This window comes from Haemaphysalis longicornis, unplaced genomic scaffold (genome assembly GCF_048455015.1).
Source record: "Haemaphysalis longicornis isolate Haplotype H1 unplaced genomic scaffold, Haemaphysalis longicornis Haplotype H1 scaffold_10, whole genome shotgun sequence".
Classification (NCBI taxonomy): Eukaryota; Metazoa; Arthropoda; class Arachnida; order Ixodida; family Ixodidae; genus Haemaphysalis; species Haemaphysalis longicornis.
This window is the reverse complement of record NW_027526204.1, coordinates 122,010,875-122,033,336: the sequence shown is the minus strand read 5'-3', so window position 1 is coordinate 122,033,336 and position 22,462 is coordinate 122,010,875. Positions and strand designations below refer to the sequence as shown.

The 22,462-nt window shown below is 47.5% G+C and overlaps 1 protein-coding gene across 7 annotated transcripts in view; it reads right to left on the bottom strand.

Moving 5' to 3' along the window:
- Positions 1–22,462, bottom strand: part of LOC144159200 (uncharacterized) — a 54,904-nt gene that overhangs the window by 25,542 nt on the left and 6,900 nt on the right. For 6 of the 7 annotated variants that reach the window (XM_077690535.1, XM_077690538.1, XM_077690541.1 and 3 more), the window contains one exon: positions 5,955–6,215. In XM_077690535.1, coding sequence (XP_077546661.1) covers positions 5,955–6,215 — 261 coding nt within the window. Of the gene's footprint in view, positions 1–5,954; positions 6,216–22,462 lie in introns of those variants that run through there. The other variant, XM_077690539.1, reaches the window with a different exon arrangement.

Below are 22,462 nucleotides of genomic sequence, written 5' to 3'. Positions count from 1 at the left end.
TCATCTGCCTAAAAGTCAAGGGCTTCATTAAGAATGCGGTACCTGAAAAACTAGGTTGGAATAGTCCGAGGCCTGTTGGTAAAGAGAGCTTCAAAACGAGGTTTCAAAAACAGCTGTCGACAAGGGTGAGTGGTGCAGGAAAGAATTCTCATTATGTACATGTTTCCGAGGAGTACTCTCCGTTTGTTAAGTGACCATTGATTGGTTTCTGCATACAGGCTTTGTACTGGAGATGTCCGGAAAGCTCCGGTGCTTATTCTCAAGCCCGAGTGGTGAATGGTGTCGAGCACTTTGAGTACAGGTTCACAACCAGATCCATAGATAAAGCAGCCATAATCCAACTGGGAATGAATTATACTGTTGTACAGCTGCAAAAGGCAGGTACGATCTGAGCCCCAGGTTCTGTAGGATAAATGTTTTAAAACATTAATTGATTTCAGACATTTTTGTTTTAGATAATTAACATGACTTTTAAATGTTAACTTTTGGTCAAATATTAAACCAAGAAATTTGTGCTCAGTTCGAACACGGATTTGGGCCAATTCAATGTGCAGCTGAGGATCTAACAATTCCTCGGTACAGACTGAAAGGCACACAGACTGTTTTTTCTGCACAAAAGTTGTATCCATTTTCCTCGGCCCACTGCACTAGACGGTTGATACCAGTTTGCAGTTGTCTTTCGCAGGATGCTAAGTTGCACGAGAAAAAGCTGAATTGAATATCGTCCGCATCAAGCGAATACATCAAAGATTTCGGTATTACACGTGCAACTGAGTTTAGCTTGATTAGGAACAAGGTAACACCAAGAACACCTCCCTGAGGTACGCCATTTTCCTGACTGTACACATCCGATAATACTGCTCCAAATTTCACTCGAAAGGAGCGATTGGAAAGGTAACTTTTCAGCATTCCAAGCATTCTGCCTTTTACACCATAACCCTGCAGATCTAGCATTATACCATGTTTCCATGTGGTGTCATAAGGCTTCGACAAGTCCAAAAATATGGAGACGCAGTGTTGTCGTTGAACAAAGGACTCCCTAATTTTAGTTTCTAAACGGAAAAGGTGGTCAGTTTTTGAGTGCCTTGCACGGAAACCAAACTGAAGGGAGTCAATAGCGTGATTTTCTTCCAGAATGTGAGTGAGCCGCTTGTTGATCATCCGTTCAAAACATTTCCCGAGGCAGCTTGTCAAGGCAATTTGCCTGTAGCTTGCTGGTTCACTACGGTCTTTACCTGGCTTCAGTAGTGGGAGCGTAATGGTTTCCTGCCACGCTACTGGAAAGTAGGCTTCAAACCATATTTTATTGAAGAAATGTAGTATGACTTTTAAGGTTCCTGGGGTCAGATGTCTTAACATTTCATAATGTATTCGGTCTGGTCCTGCAGCCCGACTGTTTCCCTGAGCAATCGCCAGTAGTTCAGCGATGGAGAAAGGTGCATTATATGCTTCTTTATTACTCAAGTTTATCTTAATTATACTTTTTTCAGCCCGTTCTTTATACCTGAGGAATGATTCAGAGTACTGGGCTGAACTGACACTTTGGCAAAATATTCAGCTAGAATGTTTGCCTGCTCGGCAAGGCCTTTGTTACCATCAAAAAGTGGCATGGTAAATGCACTGTAAGTTCCACTCACTTTCCTGACCCTATCCCAGACCGTTTTTGTGCTTACGTTGCTACTTATGGAGCTTACAAAGTCCTGCCATGAAGCCTTTTTCGACTGCCGTCTTAGCTTGCGCGCCTCTGCTCTGAGTGGTTTGAAGTTTATTAGACATTCGACAGTGAGGTAGCGCCTGAAACGGGAACATGCGCAGTTTTGCTTCCTACGGGCGTCCCTGCAATCAGAGTTCCACCACGGCTTTGACCTCCTGGGGAGTGTCCCGGAGGACTCGGGAATAGACACTTTTGCAGCTTCCAAGAGCCGTGAAGTTATTAGGCTGCAAGCTTCATCTGCACTCAAGTCCTGTATTTCGTGCAATTCAATTTCACATGCTTGTTCAAACAGAGACCAGTTGGCCTCGTCCAACTTCTACATTTTGGTGCGCTTTGGTAGAATGGGTACTGCCGGTGTTGAGTCCAGAAAAACTGGGTAGTGGTCACTGCCGAGAGGATTTTGAAGTGTTGACCAAGTGAAAAAGGCACTTAGGGATGGCGTTGCAAGAGAGATGTCAATGCATGATTCAGTGCGGGTTGATGAGCATATGTAAGTGAGACTGCCATCACTGAATAAATTCAATGGAGTTGCCGACACTACAGCCTCGATAAGTTGACCTCGTGTGTCACTTCTAGCACTTCCCCACAGTACATTGTGCGCATTGAGATCCCCCAGCAACAGGAATGGCTCAGGCAACTCATCTATGAGTCTGAACAGATCGTTCTGGGACACTGAAACGGTTGGTGGAATATACAGGGAGCAAATCGTGAGGGCTATTCCAATGTGCGTTCTTATGGCTACTGCCTCCAAAGTGGTTTGAAGCTTCAGTTCGTTTGTTGGGATCGACTGGGGAGTGACGATTGCCACTCCTCCAGAAGATACAAGTGCATTTGTCCTGTCTTTTCGGTGAAGATTGTATTTTCTGAATGGATTATTGTGCATAGAAGATAAATGAGTTTCCTGAAGACAGATAATAGATGGTTGGGACTTCTCCAAAATTCGTGAATGTCATCTATGTTACACAATAGTCTATGACAGTTCCACTGTATGATTCGCACCGTACCGGTCTCTTTGGGTTTCCTCTCCTGCATTCAAGGAGTTGTGGGTGGGGTCACATCCATCTCCTCCTCTACCTCTTTTCCACTGCCTCCTGTTGGACACTTAGGCTTTCCGCGCCCCTTTGGTACCCTTTGAGGGTCGGGGGGTTCCCCAGGTCGTTGCCGCGCAGGAGCCGCACCTGCAACAGTGCCACTTCTCGGCGGCGCCTTCTGGGGCGTGTCGACCATCCCCCGAGAAGAGGGGGTCGACCGTGCAGTCGGGGTAGAAGCCGCTGAATTGCGTGTTTGCCCCAAAGCTTCCACCACCCCATCAACAGCCGGTGCACCGGCTTCTGGCCCGCCTTGTTTAGAGGGCTGCGGGATGAAGCTGTCCTCTGAGCAGTCAACTCTGTCCACTTGCGTGAACCGAGTAAGTGCCGGGCGTTGGAGCAACCCAGTCTCTGGGATGAGCGGGGGCCCGACACCAGGTCCCTTAGTTCGACCTGCGTGCCTACAGACACCAGAGATGGCGCCGGCCCCCGCCGCACCACCTCTGCAAAAGTTCCTTTTTGCTGGAAACTGAGCCTTCTCATAGCCTCGGGGTATGACACATTCTGTGTGGTTTTGAACGTCATGACTTCTTTTTCATTCTTCCAGACCGGACAGGATCTGGAGTACGCACCATGGTTACCTGAGCAGTTAACGCACTGGGGTTCTTTTTCGCACCTTTCGTTCTCGTGCGCTTTTCCTCCACATCTAGCGCATGTGGGTTTGCCGCGACATGATCCAGACCCGTGCCCAAACTGTTGGCAGTGAAAGCACTGCCTAGGGTTTGGGATGTAGGGCCGCACTTTGCAACGCAGATACGCTGCATTCACTAAGTCTGGTGGTGTGGTCGAATTGAATGTTAAGACCACATGCTTGGTCTTCATTTCCTCTCCATTTTTCCTAATCAATATTCTACGTTCTGCGACCACTCCTTATTCCGCCAGTTCGCTCTCAATCTTCGCGTCGGTGCAGTGGAATAGCGCGGACTCGGAGACCACGCCTTTAGAGAAGTTTAGTGAGCGATGCGTTGTCACTGCCACATTCGTGTTGTCGATTTTTGCAAGTTCCATGATTTTTGCACTCTGTTCGCTGGTGTGCACTTCGACCAGTACATCTCCATTCTGGAGTTTCCTGGCGTTGAAGTTTGTCGCCACAAGCTGATTGAGGGTCTTGGCAATTGCAAAGGGAGACTTTGTCTGCATGGGCTCCTCGACTCCTTGAACGAAAAGAATCGTGAGAAGTTGTCATTGTTCTTTTGCGGGATGTACTGAGCAGTGGCTGCGGTCCGGGCCCTTTTCATGGACCGATCAAGAGGTGTCTTACTTTTAGCCATGAATTTAGCTGCTGTTTCGGTGGCCAGGCTGGTCGCCCATCACGGAGCCCAACCAGGGGAGCGTGTAGGTAGTCACGCTAGCCATACATGGCCACTATAACTTCATGTAAAATAGTCTAGGTAGGCCATTTTGCACAAAGTTAACCCTTGCCGCCTGAGGGTAAAAGGGAAAAAACAGGAAAAGAGAAGGTGACAGGACAGGTATGGAAAGCTGACAGGACAGAAAAAGAGAGAAAGTGAGGGAGATAGGAAAAGACAACTGGCTGCTTTCCCCAGGGCGGTTCAATCCTGGGATACCGTCTGCAGGAAGCAGGGGCCAAAGTGGCGTGTTGCCGCCACCAGGGGGCTGTAAAGATCCAAAACAACCCTGGCTTTGGCTCAGCCACCAGGATTCCTTTTTCCCTCGACACGGCTAAGCCACGCACAGCCGGGGCGTGGGTGGGTCCAACCCACATGGGCTAGCGGTCCGCAGTGTTGCCACTACCGTCACCTTGAATAGACAAGGTGCCCCTGCGGGGAACTGATTAGGCGTCAGGGTGTGACACCCTTCGTCCCTCAATGGACGTGACTACCAAGAAATGGCCGTGCAGAGTGCACGCTGTCAGTACAATGTAATGCACAAGGGCAATAATGAAAAACTACAGAACCGATTAGGTAACAGTGTGCCACCCTTCATCCCTCAATAGCCGTGACTAGCAAGAAATGGCCGTGTGGATTGCACGCTGTCAGTACAATGGAATGCGTCAGGGAAATAATGAAAAAAATACAGCACCGATTAGGTGTCAGGGTGACACCCGTCGTCACTCTGTAGATGTGACTAGGGAGAAATGGCCATGCAGATTGCACACTGTCAGTACAATGGAATGCATCAGGGCAATAATGAAAAAAATACACAACCGATTAGGTGTCACGGTGTGGCACCCATCGTCCCTCAGTAGACGTGACTAGCAAGAAATGGCCGTGCAGATTGCACGCTGTCAGTACAATGGAATGCATCAGGGAAAATAATGAAAATACTACAGAACTGATTAGGTGTCGGTGTGACACCCGTCATCCCTCAATGGACGTGACTAGCAAGAAATGGCCGTGCAGAGTGCACATTGTCAGTACAATGTAATGTGTCAGGGCAATAATGAAAAACTACAGGACCGATTACGTGTCATGGTGTGACACCCGTCGTCTCTCAATGGACGTGACTAGCAAGAAATTGTCGTGCAGAGTGCACGCTGTCAGCACAATGGAATGCGTCAGGGCAATAATGAAAAAAATACACAACCGATTAGGTGTCAGGGTGTGACACCCGTCATGCCTCAGTAGACGTGACTCGCAAGAAATGGACGTGCGCATTGTCCGCTGTCAGTACAATGTAATGCGTCAGGGCAATAATGAAAAAACTACACAACTGATTAGGTGTCACGGTGTGATACCCGTCGTCCCTCAGTAGACGTAACTAGCAAGAAATGGACGTGCACATTGCCCGCTGTCAGTACAATGTAATGCGTCAGGGCAATAATGAAAAAACTACACAACTGATTAGGTGTCACAGTGTGATACCCGTCGTCCCTCAGTAGACGTAACTAGCAAGAAATGGACGTGGAGATTGCACGCTGTCAGTACAATATAATGCGTCAGGGCAATAATGAAAAAAATACACAACCGGTTAGGTGTCAGGGAGTGCCACCCTTCGTCCTTCAATAGACGTAACTAGCAAGAAGTGGGTGCAGAGTGCACGCTGTCAGTACAATGAAATGCGTCAGAGCAATAACGAAAAACTACAGAAGTGATTATGTGTCAGGGTAAAACACCTGTCGTCCCTCAATAGCTGCGGCTATTCTTGCCATTCCCCGGTCAAGAGCACCAATCAGCTGCTGGTGCCTGCACCTCTTGTCCTCCGCCGCCTGGCGTCGAGCAGCCAGGCGCTCTTCGTGACGCCTTTGCCTGCCGGCCTCGGTCGCCTGGATGGTGCCGATGGCCTGCTGGATGAGTGCCCGCATGTGGTCTTGCCGAGCCCTCTTAGCAGCACGGCTCATAGGGGGTGGCTGCTGTGGCTGGACGTCCTCCTGAGCTGCCTCCTCCTCCTGCTGCTCAGTGGCATTGCCCCCCACACCTGGGCCTTCTGGTTGGTCTGCGTCGGCCAGTTCACTGGGAGCAACAGACGACACAATCACTAATGAGCACACGATGGCCACCGCGGCACGTGTGGCCTACAGTTTTTCCCTTTACTCTGTTACGCAAAATGCCCTGTCAAACAAAAGCAAAATGCTTTGCTCATGTCCCCATGTGCAGCCTACAAAACATAATTTAATAGAGTTTCACTGCTAGTGTTGTTGTACTTGTTTTTTCCCATCCACACCATGCTAAACCTGTACAATTGATTAGATTTTTGAACACTTTTATACAATTAACCCTTATAAGAGTCATGCATGGATGTAAAACAAAATCGGGTGTAAGAGACAATATTCACCCTCATTGATGTTTACCCCATTTTCCCCATTTATTTGACCTCTTTTATAACAGACATCGAATGTAGAAGATAGTTGGATATAAAGGTCAAGCCATCCTTGAATTTTGATCAACAATATCGCTTGTAACAGGCATTTTAACTTTGGATGCAGTGCCTCCAGTCCCTAGCTGCAGTTGCTTCCATTGTGAAACCACAGGGGGACGACAGACCCCCACAGCCGCTATTTATTATAACTTCAGCAAATGCAGGGGTGGTTCAGCCAGCTATGACGAGACAACGAGAAGCCCTGCCAATGGGAATGCAATGTACAAAACTGGTGAAAGCTTGAAATAGAATTGCGCTGAAAAGGCAGGGTGAACAGAAGAAGACACACCATGCAGCACAGTATAGTGTCTTCTTCTGTTCATCCTGTCCTTTGAGCGCACTTTCATTTCATTTATGTCATACAAACTCGCCCGTCACATCGCTTTCGTTAAAGCTTACTGCTATGCCCACGAGCTTGACCGCGCATGTGGGCTTCCACACAAGCCAAGAATACCATGACTGCAAAGTGGGCTCTCCCAATCGCGTAGATCCCAATGAAGCATCAAAGATGTTGAGCCGTGCAAGTGTTATGGATAGCCAGAGCACAAAGCGGAAGAAGAATTGCGCTCTGGCTAGTAATCAGGTTTGTGAAATCCACATATGCAATTCATTTTCTGCAAACAGTAGGAGAGAAAGCTTGTAGAATCTGTTGCAACAAACAGTGCAAATACAGTCATGAGGCAAACAAAGATTCGGAACTATTTCATGCATTCTAGGGGCCAAACAGAAATTAGACTGACCCTTTTGCAACATGCTGTACTTTAGTAAACCTTTAGACTGGGCTAGTTGGTAGTTCACAGTAATTAAACCTAGATCAGGTTTGATCACATAGTCATCAGGTTCCTAGACCTGAGGATTCGCTTCCGTGAGGCCCAAACGTGCCGGTGTTACGAGTCTCGTGCGCAGAAGCCAATCCTTCCATTCACATCAGCTCATAGCAAACTTGTTAAGAGAGCAATTGCGCAGACATGTTTTTCGAATGCTTTGCAGAGGTCTTGCCACTACGCCTTGTTAGCCAGTCGGAGTGCCTAGACGTGGCAGGGTACACTCGCCCATTGCTTGTCTCCGTAGCCGAGACAATGTGAAGGAAACAAATGCAGGGGCGCATACAATGGACAAGGTACAGTGGAAACACTAGAGAGAGTGTTTGTGATTCCTTATATGCGCTCCACCTTAAAGGCCAACTGCGACGAAAATTTACCTACACCAAATTCTGTTCCAACGTGTAGTACTGACCCCAAAAGTCTCTTCTGACCGAATTTTAAACTCCATACGTGCGCAGTATTTTTAATATAACCATTTGAAAACACGCCCAGCCAGCCGCCACTGCACCTAGCAAAGTGTCACCCGAACTAGTCGCCCGTCTGCATCGAACTTAAGGTGTGACGTCAGACTAAGGAGATTTGCTGTTCGTTGTCTCCTCAGTAGCTGTCACGGTAGCCGCGCCTGAGTAAGCAGCATAACGGCGAACGGTACTTCTTGCTCACGGAAACAAGTCTTCGCGCAATGCCAACCACGTGCGTGGCTTTCGCGTGCAAGAACACCTACGCGACGCCCGGAATTAGCTTTCACGCGTTTCTGAAATGCGAGAAGCTTAAGAAGCTCTGGGTTGCTGCGACGAAGATAGCAAATTGGAGCCCCACTAAGAACAGCCTGCTTTGTTCGGCGCATTGCAAGAACGAAGATTTTCTTCATGACTTGAGTGTTGCCGAGCACGAGCAACTGAAGTATGCCCGACTAAGAAGGTGTCTGAAACCGGCTGTGGTGCCTTCTATCTTCTCCCACGTTGTCTGTAAACCAAGGAAGCCCCGGGGAGCGTTTGAAAAGCGCCGGCGCAAAGTAGTAGAAAATACACACATGTGCGATCTTTATGACCGCCGTTTTTACCCACTGTTATTTCCAGGTTGTTGCTACTTTGATTGCGGACGCTCGAATTCCTTCACCGTCGGGCGCGCTGAATGTCACTGACGCTGGATTGCGTGCGCCATGGGATGCGCCAAACGGCATGGTATCGCCTGAGAACCCGCCTGAGCAACCAGTGAGCTTTCCTCAAGATCCCGAGGACGTGCCGTCCGTTAAAGAAAACGGCGAGAGGCAGTTTCTGCACTCAAACGATTGGCCTTTGCCGATTTCGTAATGCTGTAGTGAAAGCTTGCACGCAGACGCGCGATCATAGCGGCGAGTCTGAAACGGATAGTCGAAGACGGTCATTGCTACTAGTTCGCTGTGTGTTAATCAGTGAACAGTAGTGATGTAAAATAACTTCACGACATTGTAGGAGCCAAAACGCGAAAGCAGGCTACGTCTGTGTGAGTGTGTGTGTGTGTGTGTGCACGCACGCATGTGCGTGCAAGCGTGAGAGAGAGTGAGTTAAAGAAAGATAGTATGGGAGCCAGACTTGTTTTCCTTCCCCTCAAACACCCTGTTGCAGTCCTTGTACTTCTTACCACGTTGTCATAACTTTTGTAATACCCTCATTGTGCCTCACATTACAAACGACACCGCTTGCTTGACCAACTGACTGGTGAAGATTTTATTTTCCTTTTCCTTATCACTTTCCTGGTGAACTGCTCATCATTTTTATCATCAAATACCCAGTAAAGTTTCAAGTAATTTTCACAATAGAAAAGCGCATGGTTGTAAGATTTATTTAATTGAAGTTAACATTTCATTTGCGTATAGCATGTCTTTTTTTTTTTTTCCTTTCTGAATGGCCATGAGGTAGACATTGTGAGTTTCATTATTTATCGCTTTGCAATCATTTCATACAGAAAAGGCAAAATGCATTTTATTGCATTGTGAAAGACTGCCATGCATGTTTCTAGCTTTAAAATTATTCTGCAGCCTTCCACTGAGGTGCACCTTATAGCGCAGGTGTCGCCTTTCCGTGTAAAACACCAAATTTTGAATGTAAATTCGCACAACCTACCGTAAAATTCCGAGCAAGCGCCCCCACCCATGCAAGCGCCCCCCCACCACTTCAGTGCTAATTTCAAATTTCCGCGCCGTTCCATGAAAGCCCCCCCGCCCCCCCCCACCCCTCCCCTCCCTCCGCACATTGTTATCACACACCGCGTGCAGGCAACACTGGCTTGCCAAAGCCAGTCTTAGAATCCAATCCAATCTGCTTCAACCGAACGCTACACGCCATTTGTTTCTTTGTTTTGTTGGTGGTAGGTCATGCATTTCTACACAGTTGCAAAGAAAATCGAGGTGATCTGATGGCACCGAGAGCGCGGGAAAAACGTGCACCAGACCTCTCGACAGTTCAAGCTCGACCGAAAGCGCATACGGGAATGTGTGAAGAATTTCGACAATCTCCTGCAGCCAAACTTCGGAAAAAGCAAAACTTCGATGGAAGCTAAGCAACGGCGCCCCAGTGTTCAGCGAGTACGTGGACGATGCGCTGTTCGAGTTCTTAGAGTGCGAAAGAAGCGCGGGATGCGCCGTTAGCAACCGGCTGCTGTCTGAAGAGGCTGTAAAAATAGCAAACAGCATGCAGTTGGGTAACTTTGTAGCTTCCAGCCACTACATAAGCAGATGGAAGCAGCAGTTCGGCGTTGCAATGCGCCGCGCCATGAACGAGAGCCAGAGGACGCCCTAGGAATCTGAGGAGGCAGTAAGTGCCTTCCAGACTTCCGCGAACTCCTTGCGATGGCGAAACGACGCCAAAAGGCAGCTTTAAGAAGCCGTCACGGCAGCAGGTCCTTGTGGCGGGCTGCTTCAAGGGGTGCGGCATTGCAAACGCAATCGATGGCTCCGAGGGCGGCGACCTGCACAGCGGGCTGGCAGATGTCGGAGCCATGGTGCCAGAAGACCGGGGCGGACTGGAAGACGAGTGCGGCGAACTTTTTTTTTGCTACAGACTCTGAGGAGTCTTTCGATGGTTTCGAAAGTGACAAGCCGTGGCACCCGAAGACTGGGGCAGCAGAGTGCTGTGAACTTTTTTTTTTTGCTGCTAAGTTTTTCAACGGTTTCCAAAGTAACTAACAGTAACATCTTTTGCATAATAAAGTTTATCTTCCTAATGAAACTTTAAAACCATGCGCACTGCGTTTTTTTTTTTTTTTTTCGTAAAAACAATTGTCACCGCCATCTTGAATTTCGGTGCCGTTCCGAGATAGCACTCTCCCTTCACTTAGCCGGTAATTCCGACTTGCTGAGGGGGGGCGCTTGCTCGGAATTTTACGGTACAGCTAAAGCAGTCACACTACATAGTTATCATCTGCCTTCAAACGTGGTAATGACCTGCCTTAAAGATGTATGGAGACACAAACTAGAGAGCTGTTGTTTATCCCTTGTCTCTGCGCTGTTTTTGAAGTAGTCAAAACGCATTGGGTGGTCTTGTTCTGCTTATAATTTCTGCTATGACTCAACAAACATGCTCACGTGAGCGACCGTGCCGCTTGTGTCAGTTGGTCAGTGTTGTTTCAAACAAGTCCAGTGCGTCCGACGGTTTTGTTAGCGGTCAGCCGGCACAGTGCTGCACTAATTGCTTCAGTGTTCACGTGTTCGCTCATAACTTGAATTGTTCACCCCACAATTCTTACTGCTATAAAAAGAATGTGCCCTACATTTTGGTGCAAATAGCTCGTTTGGCAAGCTTATAAGCCCTGCCTGATTTGCTTTTGCTGGCCTCAGCCAATCGCACAGCTGGGCACATATGACGTCATAGCTTCTGTTGCGGGAAATGAGTGAGTGGGTCGCATGGCCATTCCCTTTTTTCCTAATTGTTATTTCAGCGAAGTTTATGTTGAAAGTGATGTCAGTATGATTCTAATGAGGCAATCTTGTGAATGAACCAAACTTGTGCTTTGTTTGCATGGCCCCTTTAAAGCAGAGCAAGAAATAAGGAAATCCGCACACGGGGATGACACCGAGATAGCGTGAAACAGACCGTGTTATTCATGCCGCTGTTTGTGCCTGCCCAACCGTTGGACGGTTGCATTCATCGTGCTAAGTCAGACCGCCTTCAAGCAGTGCTGTAGCCTTTGCTTCGAAACAGGAAAAAAAAAACAGCTCGCTTGCTTTAATTGTGCGGCCTGGTTCGGACCTGCGTTTGTAGGAGGCATGAACAGCGCAGTCTAGAATTTTTAAGTGAACTCCTTATGAAGAGGCATTAGGAAACACTCAAATTTTGCAGAAAAAACACTGTCCACACCACACCGCAAACCTCGTTTCGCGTGTGGACACGCGCTGCCCAAACGGCAGAGTGCAACCGTACATAAGGCTTGGGCGCCACCACACAGTAGAAAATCCAGTCCATACATCCTGCAGTGAATAAATATGCAGAAACGGGATGTCAAGCCACTGTGTAGTCAAAGTTCTCTTCCAGAAGTCATGGTAGGGAAAATTATGAGGATCACAATTTATTGCATTCTTTGTAATCTTTCTTTTTATGCTTATGTTACTGCTAAGTCTACCCGTGTGCTTTTTTAAATCTTTGCAGATGACAGCATGAATAGCTCATGTCCGACTTGTGGCCACAGTTTCCCAGAGAAAGCATCAAAGCACATACAGGTCGACTTGCCAAAGGCAACTGTAGCCAACATGTTTACTTTGACGACTAACATCTACAGGAACAGTGTTAGGTTCCCAGCATCTGTGAGCGTTATTTGAGACGTAAACTAAGCAAACCTTTGTTTTCAGCGGTGCAAACTGAAAATTTCTTGCAATGAGCCTGGCCCTGACTGGTGCTCTTCACCTGCTATGAACACCACACAAGACTGGGGCATTCCGTACCCACCATCATTTGAATACTCAGACTCCGACACAAGCAGCGAAGGCAGCGAGGACGAAAGCATCACAAGTGTGCAGCTGGATGAAAATGGTGAAAGCTTTGTCCTGTCGGAAGATGATCCGTACGTGTAGATTTGAGCATCTTTTGCTTTTATTGCCTGCAGTGATGCCAATATAATGAACCTCACATGCAACCTTTTTTTTTTCAGCTCCCCCGAACCTGGTGACCAAGACGGCATTTCAGAAAGAAAATTTCTTGTATTTGAAAGCAGTTTGATCGGGCTGTTTCAGCATTGCACGACGTGTCACTTGCCATGGGAGGTAACAACTGCAACCGTTGGAAGCCTTCTGCACATAACTGCGGTATGCCCAGCTGGACATGGCGTAAGGTGGGAGAGCCAGCCATCCATCAACAGAAAGGCCCTAAGAAATGTTCTCCTTGCTGGTTTGTTCACTTCTATTCTACTTGCAGCATGTGGAGGACAAGATTGCACCCATAAATAGTTGTAATAATTCTTAACAATGGAAGCAAAACACTAGTGTTTGTGATGGTTGCTGCTTGAAAATTTGTTATAGTGATCTGAACTGCACAGTAGCAGGAAGTTTCATAAGCATTGTAGGCACTATGTGGCTTCTCGCAGTATTACACGCTAAATAAGCATAGTCATTGCTGTTCTCCTACCTTGAGATGAGAGCTGCTGTGGCCAATAATAAGTTTTATTATGCAAGGGAAGGCTGCGACCATTGTTGATTGTTTTCTGCAAAAGCACCTCTGTGCTCGTGCAAATCATGTCAGTCTTGCCTGAACTATCAAACGGTGTCATCTCTTACTCAGTGTTTTTTCGTGGTCCTTGTAGGCAGATCTAAGCACCCACTTATGGTAGTTTCATAAAATGGAGCATACTTTTCAGAAAAGGCTGAGGCTGTTCTCACTTTACAACCGTTAAAACGGTGGCATTTATTGAAAACACATAATGCATCATTACACTAAAAACTTCTTTTTTAGGTGCCATCTTGTTCAGTGGCTTGAATCCCAAAAAAGCACTGCGGCTTCTGTCCTGCATTGGGATTGCTGTGCCTCACCTGCGGCTGTACTTTGCGGTCCAGAAGGCTTTGCTGTTCCCAACTGTACGCCAGGTCAGTTTCTTTCCATCGTTACAGCAGCGGCCTTCAACTGTAGAAAAGCCAGCCCTCTTTCTCTGGTGTTTAATTTTTAAAGCAAAGCTTTCTACCTCTACCTGCCAACGGTTCTTTCGTCGCATGCAGGACAAGAAACTCCCAACGCGGCTTGGGATGGGGACGGTGGTTTTCACTCACGGAGCACAGTGTAGAAGACGTGGTGACAGGGTGCTATTACCCAGCGTGTTCTGCACGAAGGTGACCGCTCGCACCGGCGGGTGCGTTAGCGGGAGGGCTTTGTCATCTGCTTTAGCGGCAGTTGTTTTGGGCCTGTTTTGGTGCTGCTTCGTGTTCATTGCCCGCTTTCTTTGCACGGCTTGATTAACTTGTTCAACAGCACCTCCTGGGTTACTTCGACCCGGTGGAATTAAGTGAGTGTGCGGCAAAGATATGTTAAGGATTGGTTTCCAGGGCGGGAAAACAATGTAGAGATCACATACAGGCATCTGGTCACTAGAGAAACACTACTTTTTGTGCACTGCTTGTCACGAATGGGACTGCGTTTTCTAAATTGGTGAATACCAGTTAGTTTGTTTTAAGAGGTATTACAAAAGGCGAAAGGAGCAACTGGATCTGATAAATAGCGATTATAAAAGTTCCCTGAGCTTTCTCACAATTTTCAAACTTATGCTGTATTCGGGTGGCCGTTTTAAAGCGCTCTGGAGCACTCCGGAAAGCTACTCCATGTTCGGGTGGTCGAAATCGAGCGCTCGACGTATGTTCGGTTGGCCGTCTCAGAGCATCATCCTCCACTCCAAGCACCTCCGACTGCTCTGACTCTGAAGCGGGAGCGCCGCCGAAACCTGGAAGCGATCGGGTCACGTGACCCCGGCCACCGTGGCTCGCCCCGCTCGCCTGCCCACTGCCCAGTCAGTGTCGTTCGCTGAGGCCTAGCCAGCGGTTTGTTCTGGGAGTATTTCGACGTTTTTGCTTCTCGTGCTATTACTGAAGGCATCTCCGCATCATGTCGAAACGGAGACGCCTATTGAGTATAGGGGAACCGTCTCCGCTGCTTCTGCAGCTCGAAATCGATGCCGAGGAGGACAGCAGCTCAGACGGCGACGACTCACACGTTTACGCGACAAAGTTCAAAGAACTGTTCTGGAGGCCACCATTTGTTGAAACACCTGGCCCGGCCTGGCTGTTTGCTGTTGCCGTATTACCTGGGGCGTGGCGCCACGGTCGCGTGCTGCTCCAAGATCGGGTACGTGTTCGGTTGGGGAACGGTGACTCTTGCTCGAATTGGGGGAAGTGGCGCATCGGCGTACTCCGAGTCGGTGTATCAGAGCGACCACCCGAGTACAGCATTACTAAACTAACTAGTTTAAAAATTGGTATAAATGGGAATCGCTAAGCTCACGTGCCAAATTGTTTCTGTGTCTGCGCTTGTGTCGCGCGGTGGTGTAGCCCCGAGCTAGCACATGAGGTTGGCTAGGTTCCAATGTCTCACTGTTCGAAAGACACTCCTCTCCGTTTTCTTTCCGCCGACGCACAGACGGGCTACAGTGGCGGCGTCCGCCACTCTAGCCCGGCTGTGCCCAATGCTGCTGCATTTGAGACGCTGCCCCCGCTAATTCCAGGTAACGGCTGGCCGAATCTTTGGCTTCACTCTTTGTAGAGCCACGTGTGTGAATTCAAGTGACGTCTCTTCGGTAATTGTTGTGGGTGTCGTTTAAAGCTTTGTTTTCCAACCACCTTCACAGCGTAGATTGGAGCCAATTTTTTTTTATTGCTACTACTTTTGTAGTGTGGGCACTACTTCCTAAAACTGAACTGTAGTTTCATAAGTTTTTCTTTCAGACGCACAACATTTAGGTTTCATGTATGGTATCTTTTTCTCTCAAAAGACAGGGACATTGACATTGCTCCTGTAACCTTCCCCCACTGCGATGGTTCTTTAGTGTGAAAATTTCATGTACTTGTAACATCTCTCACTTTCTATTTTTTAAACAGGTGTGGGAGGCTGAACAAAGTTGCCTTCTCCAGGAAACAGCTGGGCAGCCTCTCAGCCTTGCGGGAGATGGCAGGTGCGATTCCCCTGGGTTTTCGGCAAAGTACATGACGTACACGCTCAGTGATGCCACCAGAGACGTCATTTTGCACACGGAACTTGTTCAGGTATGTCTAATGTACTAAGTATAATGATGCTCTTCTGGGGCCAGTTCTATATACAGGTGAATGAAGTTGGCAACAGCGTGCGCATGGAGCTCAAAGGACTAAAGAGGGGTCTTGAGTTATTGCTGCGCTACAACTCAACCATTGCACAAATTGTGACTGACCGGCACACTTCCATTAGAGCCTTCCTGAAACGGCAGCATCCAGCCGTGCTGCATCTTTTTGATTGCTGGCATGTGGCAAAAGGTAAGCACTACGGCGCGCCTCATTGCCTGTGTAGCGTCGGCATATTAAACCCCCCCATCAAATAAGCACTCATCTACATCTTTTACCCACACTGATTGGCATCAAAACATAATAAATGATGCTTTACTGCTACTGTGTTTCAGGCATCAAAAAAAACTTCTTGCTGCCTCGAAGTGCCATGGATTAGAGGAACTGGCCAAGTGGTCACAGGCCACCGTGAACCACTTGTACTGGTGTGCAATGTCCAGCGGTGGCCACCCGGAGCAGATTCTCCCCAAGTGGGCCTCACTGGGAAACAATGTCATCAACGTCCATGAACATGAGTCAAGGAGGATCTTTCCCCACTGTGCCCATGGTGACCATAGTGGCGATGAAAGGCTCTGGCTCAACGAAGGTATGTACGGTAATGAAATTTGATTGAATTGAAACATTCATGGCTGCATTTTTTTTATATGAAGGGTCAGATGCACATCGCAAACTTCGTGAGGTAGTCTGCGCCCCATCGCTGGTGAAGGACGTGCCACAGCAGTCGACAAAGAAGCAAGACGTACAGCTGTGAGGCTTTTCATAGCCTAATTAACCAGTTCGCCCCGAAAACCTACCCCTACAGCCATGGTGGTATGCAGGCCAGGTTAGTTCTGATGAAATAGGTGCATGGTTCATGGCATGCTTTCAAGGTTCCATTTCTACTGTGCACAGTAATGTGTGTTTAGCGTGACTGTGTGTAATGTAAAGTGTAACAGCACACTCTGCCACAAATGAACATCTATTGTTGGGTTTAATAGGTGTAATAATTTTTTGTGCTAATAAAGCTCCCCTTCCCTCCCCGCTTTTTTTTCCAGAGTTGCGATAGCTAGCATGCATTATAACGAAAACAATGGCCGCACGCAAGCAACGACAGCCACGGGGAAGCAAAGGTTTGCAATGCGTTTCCGGAAGAACCGGTCAGGGGAAGCAAGCCTTTCAGCCATAAAGGAACCATCAACCTACGGTAAGGACAGGGTTGCTTCTGAGCTCCTGGTCGCATCACTAAGCTAGCCATGAGCAGTCATGTCTGCAACGCATTTGAAGAGAAATCCGTGTGATTATTTTACATAAGAGCTTCCGAATCATAATATTCTGCATAAACTTTTTTTTCTTAGTTATGATTATGACATGGCTTGTGAAGGCATAACATTTCAAAAAAGGAGCTTTACTTGTATGTAACGTTGGTTGAATTTAGAAGCCTAAAGGGGACATTAGGAATGTACTGATAAAGCTAATGGCAGGCCTAGTGATGGAAGTTCGTCTTCTGCAGAAAAAAAACTATTCTGCCGTCGTTGCATTTGAGTCGGTAGTTAATGGACTAGCATTAGAAAACTATAATTTTCATCTCATCACTTTAATAAAAGGAGTGTGGCTAACACAGCAAACAGTTCAAAAAGACATACAAAGAAAGAAATGGGGACTCTGCAAATGTCATTTGTTTCCATATCTTGCAGGCTACATACGTTCACTGCTCGAGTGCACCCTTCACATGTGCACTCGGTACAAGACCAACAAGAAGCTTTCGAAGCCACCAAGGGTCCTGCTCCTCCCCCTCCCCATTCCAGCTGGCCATGACAGGTTGTCCTTGGACGTGATGCGTGCCATGCAGTGCACTAGGTTCAACAAATAGCTGCGTGAGCTATGATCTACACTATTATGGAATCTGAAAAAGCAGGGCTGAGAGCAGTGATGCGTTATCGCTGACCATAAAAGAGCTCCTAAAAATGTGCACGAAAATATGGTCAGTAACTGGCATTGTGTGGCTGAGCCTAAACACGTGCTCTTGCCCAGAGTGGCTGGTTTTCTGACCAAATCAGAAAACGAAAATGACCCTGTGTGTGAAGATTTCAGCACACATGAAAGATCCGCAGGTGGTCTAAATTAATTTGTAACCCTGCGCTACGGCATGCCTCATAAACCAGATGTAGCTTTGCGCAACTTTGCAAAGGGGCGAGTGTGCGTGCTGGCAGCCGCCATTATCGGCAAGCTCAAGCTCCAAGACCGCGGCAGCACCATCCGTATCAAGTGGTTCCCGGCTCACGCGGGCGAGTGTGCATCCTCACCGAACCACAACGACGAGACGGCCCATTCGGTGCCGTGAGTGATTACCCTCCACTCCCCCGAGAGTGACCATTCCGTGGTGGTTCGAAACCAAGGACCAAATGGCCAGTTATGGCGAAGTGACTAAGGCTTATCGCCTAGCTCGACGGACAATGCCGCCTCCCCACCCGGCACTCAGTCGGGAGGAGGCCGTTGTCCTAAGGCAGCTGCAGACCGGGTCAATCCCCACCCTGGCAGTTCTACACGTGCTTCACCCAGAACTCTATCAGAGTGGTGTGTGCAGTGTTTGTGCAGTGGGTCAGGCGGACCAATGGCGCATCATGTGGGACTGTGCCAGGTTCCCGAACGAAGCTACCTCCAGGACATACCCACCCAAACTTTAAAGTGCAGTGCAGTCTAAAGACAAGGACACTCAACTAAAATAAAAATCTTGTTGCACCGACTTGTTTTGTGTAACTCCCTTTCTTAATTTTCTTGTAGTCATCACAACAAACACTCGTAAAAAAATGCCATTTTAGGCAGCATGGTTCAATTTCAGCTTGTGACTGTTGCTGTACAACCAGTACAACAGAATTGACGGAAATTTCAGTCTTGCTTCAAATGTGCAGCTAATAATGTATAACATGCTACAATTCCATTTCTTGAAAATGTGATTGCAGTTAAATTACACGAGTGCTGGCTATTTTGCCATCAAGTAGTAATGCTGCTTGCTTTGTGATTAGCCAGTAAGGTTGGAAACTAAAGCATACAAAGTAGGGCTTCATGGTTTGTATTTTATACATTAAAAAAAATCCCAAGCTCCACACTCCTGCTTTGCAGAAATGTATAATGACTGGCCCTACTGTGGGTTGGTTGTAACAATATCCAGTCTGTTCAGAAACTCCGGTCAGTTCTCGTATTTTGTTTTCGAGGCATAGTGGCTACAAATTACTTTCCAAAGGAGGTGCATTTGCAGTTTTTTTAACGCAACCTTTTTTCTAATCTTAGTTTATGGGTTTTTGCATTCGAGGCTGTAATGCAAAGTGGATATACAAATTCTGTTGAAATGCAGAACAAGTGTAGTGGTAGGAGGAAAACAAAGAGCGGTGGCGGAGGCAGTTTGGGGGCAGGGAGTGAAAGGTTGGGTCTTGGGTGGCACATTCACGTATAATTAAATACTGTCTCGGCGCTAATTATTGGCGGTGAACGCGACCCCGGGCGGCGCTGACGTCAGCTTAGGGATTCTCGCATTTGTCGTCTGCTTCACTCGGGTTCGCTCTCCCTGCTGATGTTTTTTTTTGCGCACGGTTGACGTCTGATGCTTATACGCACCGGATTTTGCGAGTGCGTAACTTTTCATCACAATAATAAACTTCAAATCGCTCACCTAGCTCAAGGCAAGTGCAAAGTATTTTTGTGGATACCGCTACGGAAGAAACATTGCCGGCATCGCCCCATTCCTTGCGAAGCCGGTCCTGTGTAGATCGCGAAGAGTAGGAGCCAGATGCCAGCTTCTGTATTAAGCAATCTTTTGAACAAAGGTTACAGTCAGCTTATAGTAACCGACAACTGGGAAAATACAAGACCAAAACGAATTCCATGCCTTCGGGGCTGTCGGCTTTGGCAGAGGCTTTACGGCTTTACGATTTCCGGTAATCATATGTAACGTGAAACAGTTTTTGCAACCTTGCCGAACGCGCAAAAGTATTGTTTCCCATCACTTTACGTTGTCATGGCACGAAAGTATGCCGACATGCACTATGGCACGCAAAAAGTGTAGGTTGAGTTCCAAAAAATTTACAGTGTGTACAGGCGCTTCCTGGTTTTATATCAGGCTTCAAACCAGCATGGAGGGTTATTTAGCAAAACGAGTCACGTCTACGGTCAACATACAGTAACACTATGTTTGTTCAGACCTGGAGGGATATTTCGGTACATTTCCCACAGCCATGTCCTCCCAATATTCAGATATTATGTGTAATAGAACTGCAATCCAGAGGAGGAGGAGGAGCAGCAGGAGGAAGAGAAAACTTTACTGAACAGCAAAATCGAGCTGATTAGTGGGCTGGGTCCTCAGAACACCATACCGAGATCAGGATTAGTTCTTTACACCTGGAAGGCCCTTGCAAAACAACGAAGAGCTGCTTGGAAATATCCATCGGTTTCGATTCTTGTACTATATGCACCTATACTGTTCATTGCGTTCGTTAGCGAGTATATCAAGCCTTGAACACTGTAATCATGTCAGATTTGTTCGGGTCAAGGGTGAGTTCGTTATGATAACGATGGTTACGATAGAAATTCGGGGCACAAAAGCCGCCTTCGAGTACTCTGGACAACGTTGTTTGGGGTGCGATTGCGGTGGCGTAGCACAAACCTTCTCATTGTATTCGCATGTGAATAAACAACACACACTGCGGATATGCACATTCACGCACGCAGAAATAACGAAAGCCAATTTGTGAAGGGAATGTATGCCATACAGCCTAAAGAAGACATCCACACGATCTCTGTGAGCCTCCCAAACAACCCCAAACCTACTAATGAGACATTCGTGATGGTGCAGAAAAATTAATGGGTTGGGCACAGAAAAAAAATAAACATTCATCTGATACAAATCAACAACGAAAGAAATAGAAGACGGCCGCTTTAGTTCCTGCTGTATACGATCTGCGTGTAGGGCCCTCGTGCTTGGTATGTAGCATTAGACTGTTGAGTCTTCATAAGAGCATCTCAAAAATACTGTAGGGAAGCCTACGCATTTTAAATACTTATTGAGCTCTGAGCGCTGAACCTCGCGAATAAGCTAGAAAGGACGAGTTACACACGATCTCCTGACCGATGCTCTGAAAAAAGTTCTCTCTCTCCTCGTGCGTATCGAACTTGTGGGGGATACAGCTTGAAATTATTCAGATGTGTCAGAAGCTGGCAAAAATAACTGAATCACTAGAAATACGCCTTTTAGTGTACTAAAGCGTCAGTGCGGGCGATTTCTAGCACAGGCGCTGCTGCCCCTCACACGCGCAGTGTAGCAGACGACAGCGGCGCGAGTCCCTAAGCCGACGTCACAGCCAGGGGGCGCCACTCAAACATCTCACCGCCAATAGTAACTAAAAAATTTTCTTTAAATAAACGGTAAAATAGCTTTGCTTGGTATACTCATGCTATTGTTCCCAAAAATAAAAATAAAGATGAACCGGTTTGGTTGGCGCGCAACCGAAACCGAAACAGCCGGAAAGTGAACACACCGCTTGTGGCAACACGTGCTTTCTGTGCTTACTGTCGTGACTGACAACTCGGCGTGCGCTATGTCGGACGGGAGCGATGTGAGTATCTGCGAAATCAGTTCGGAAGAGAACGACGATGTCGTCATTTATGGCATAGAGCCGTATAAGTACGAGCCCAATGCGGAAAATGGGAATCAGCGCCGTCGACGCCACCTCCAAGTCCTGGCTTAGAATGACTGCTGAACACCGCGTGGTATGTATTGCTCTTAACATTTATTGAAACGCTCAGTCACAAAATGCTTACTCCTCTGTGTCCTGTGACACGTATACAGGTGCAGCTGCGCGCACTCCGCCGCCATGCCAACGCTCACAGAATGCGTGTGCTGCTGGGAGCAGAGTGCCGTCAAGGTCAACATTTCCCCTCAACTCGGCCACGTTTGCGTGATGGAAGACGAAGAATTCCACACATACTGCCTCACTCGATTCATTTCGGAGGTGGAGTACAGTAAGCTGACACATTACCATCCACGATTCCATGATATCGTCGAACCAAATGCGCAAGCATTAAACTTCAACAAATGGTACCACTCAGTCATGGGTATCCAACCGTCGTTTCTTGCGCATGTGTGATTTTTCTCCTAGTCGATACAGGAACACCGCCTACAGGCAGTTTGTGTGGTGGGCTCATGGCGAGCTTGGGTCAGGAAACCGCGTCGTCCTGCCCAGCTGTGTAGTGACAATAATCAGGAAAACCTTTCCGTCAACCAGCTACATAAGCTTCAAGTGGGTTTAGGCAAGTATAAAGAGAAAAAAAATCATGATGTATTATAAGCAGTAGTAGCGTGCTGGTGTTTATACTGTTGTCATCATCCCCCTCCCCAAACCCTTTGGTTTCTCCCTCCGTCTGTTCTTTTTTTTTTTGCAGCCCCCGCACGCCTAGCCACCGAAGGAAGGGTGAAGAAAGCCTCGTCCAGGTCGCTTTCTTGGCAGCTGTGGCCAGAACTTCCTTCGCGGGATGCCAGCAAGAATTGCGTTGCTACACTAAAGGGATAGCCAACGAAATTGGCAAATAAATGAGTCACCCATGTTACTTTGCTAGAGTATCCTGTGTTTATTCTCTCAGTTGCAGGCACCTATGCCATGCCAGCTTTTGAGTCTGCATGATTTGCATATAGAAGGACACCCTTATTACGCTAAAGACCTGCGCGGCCACCTTGCTAGCAGAAATAAAACTTCCCGTGTAAACAAAAATGGTAACAGAATTATGC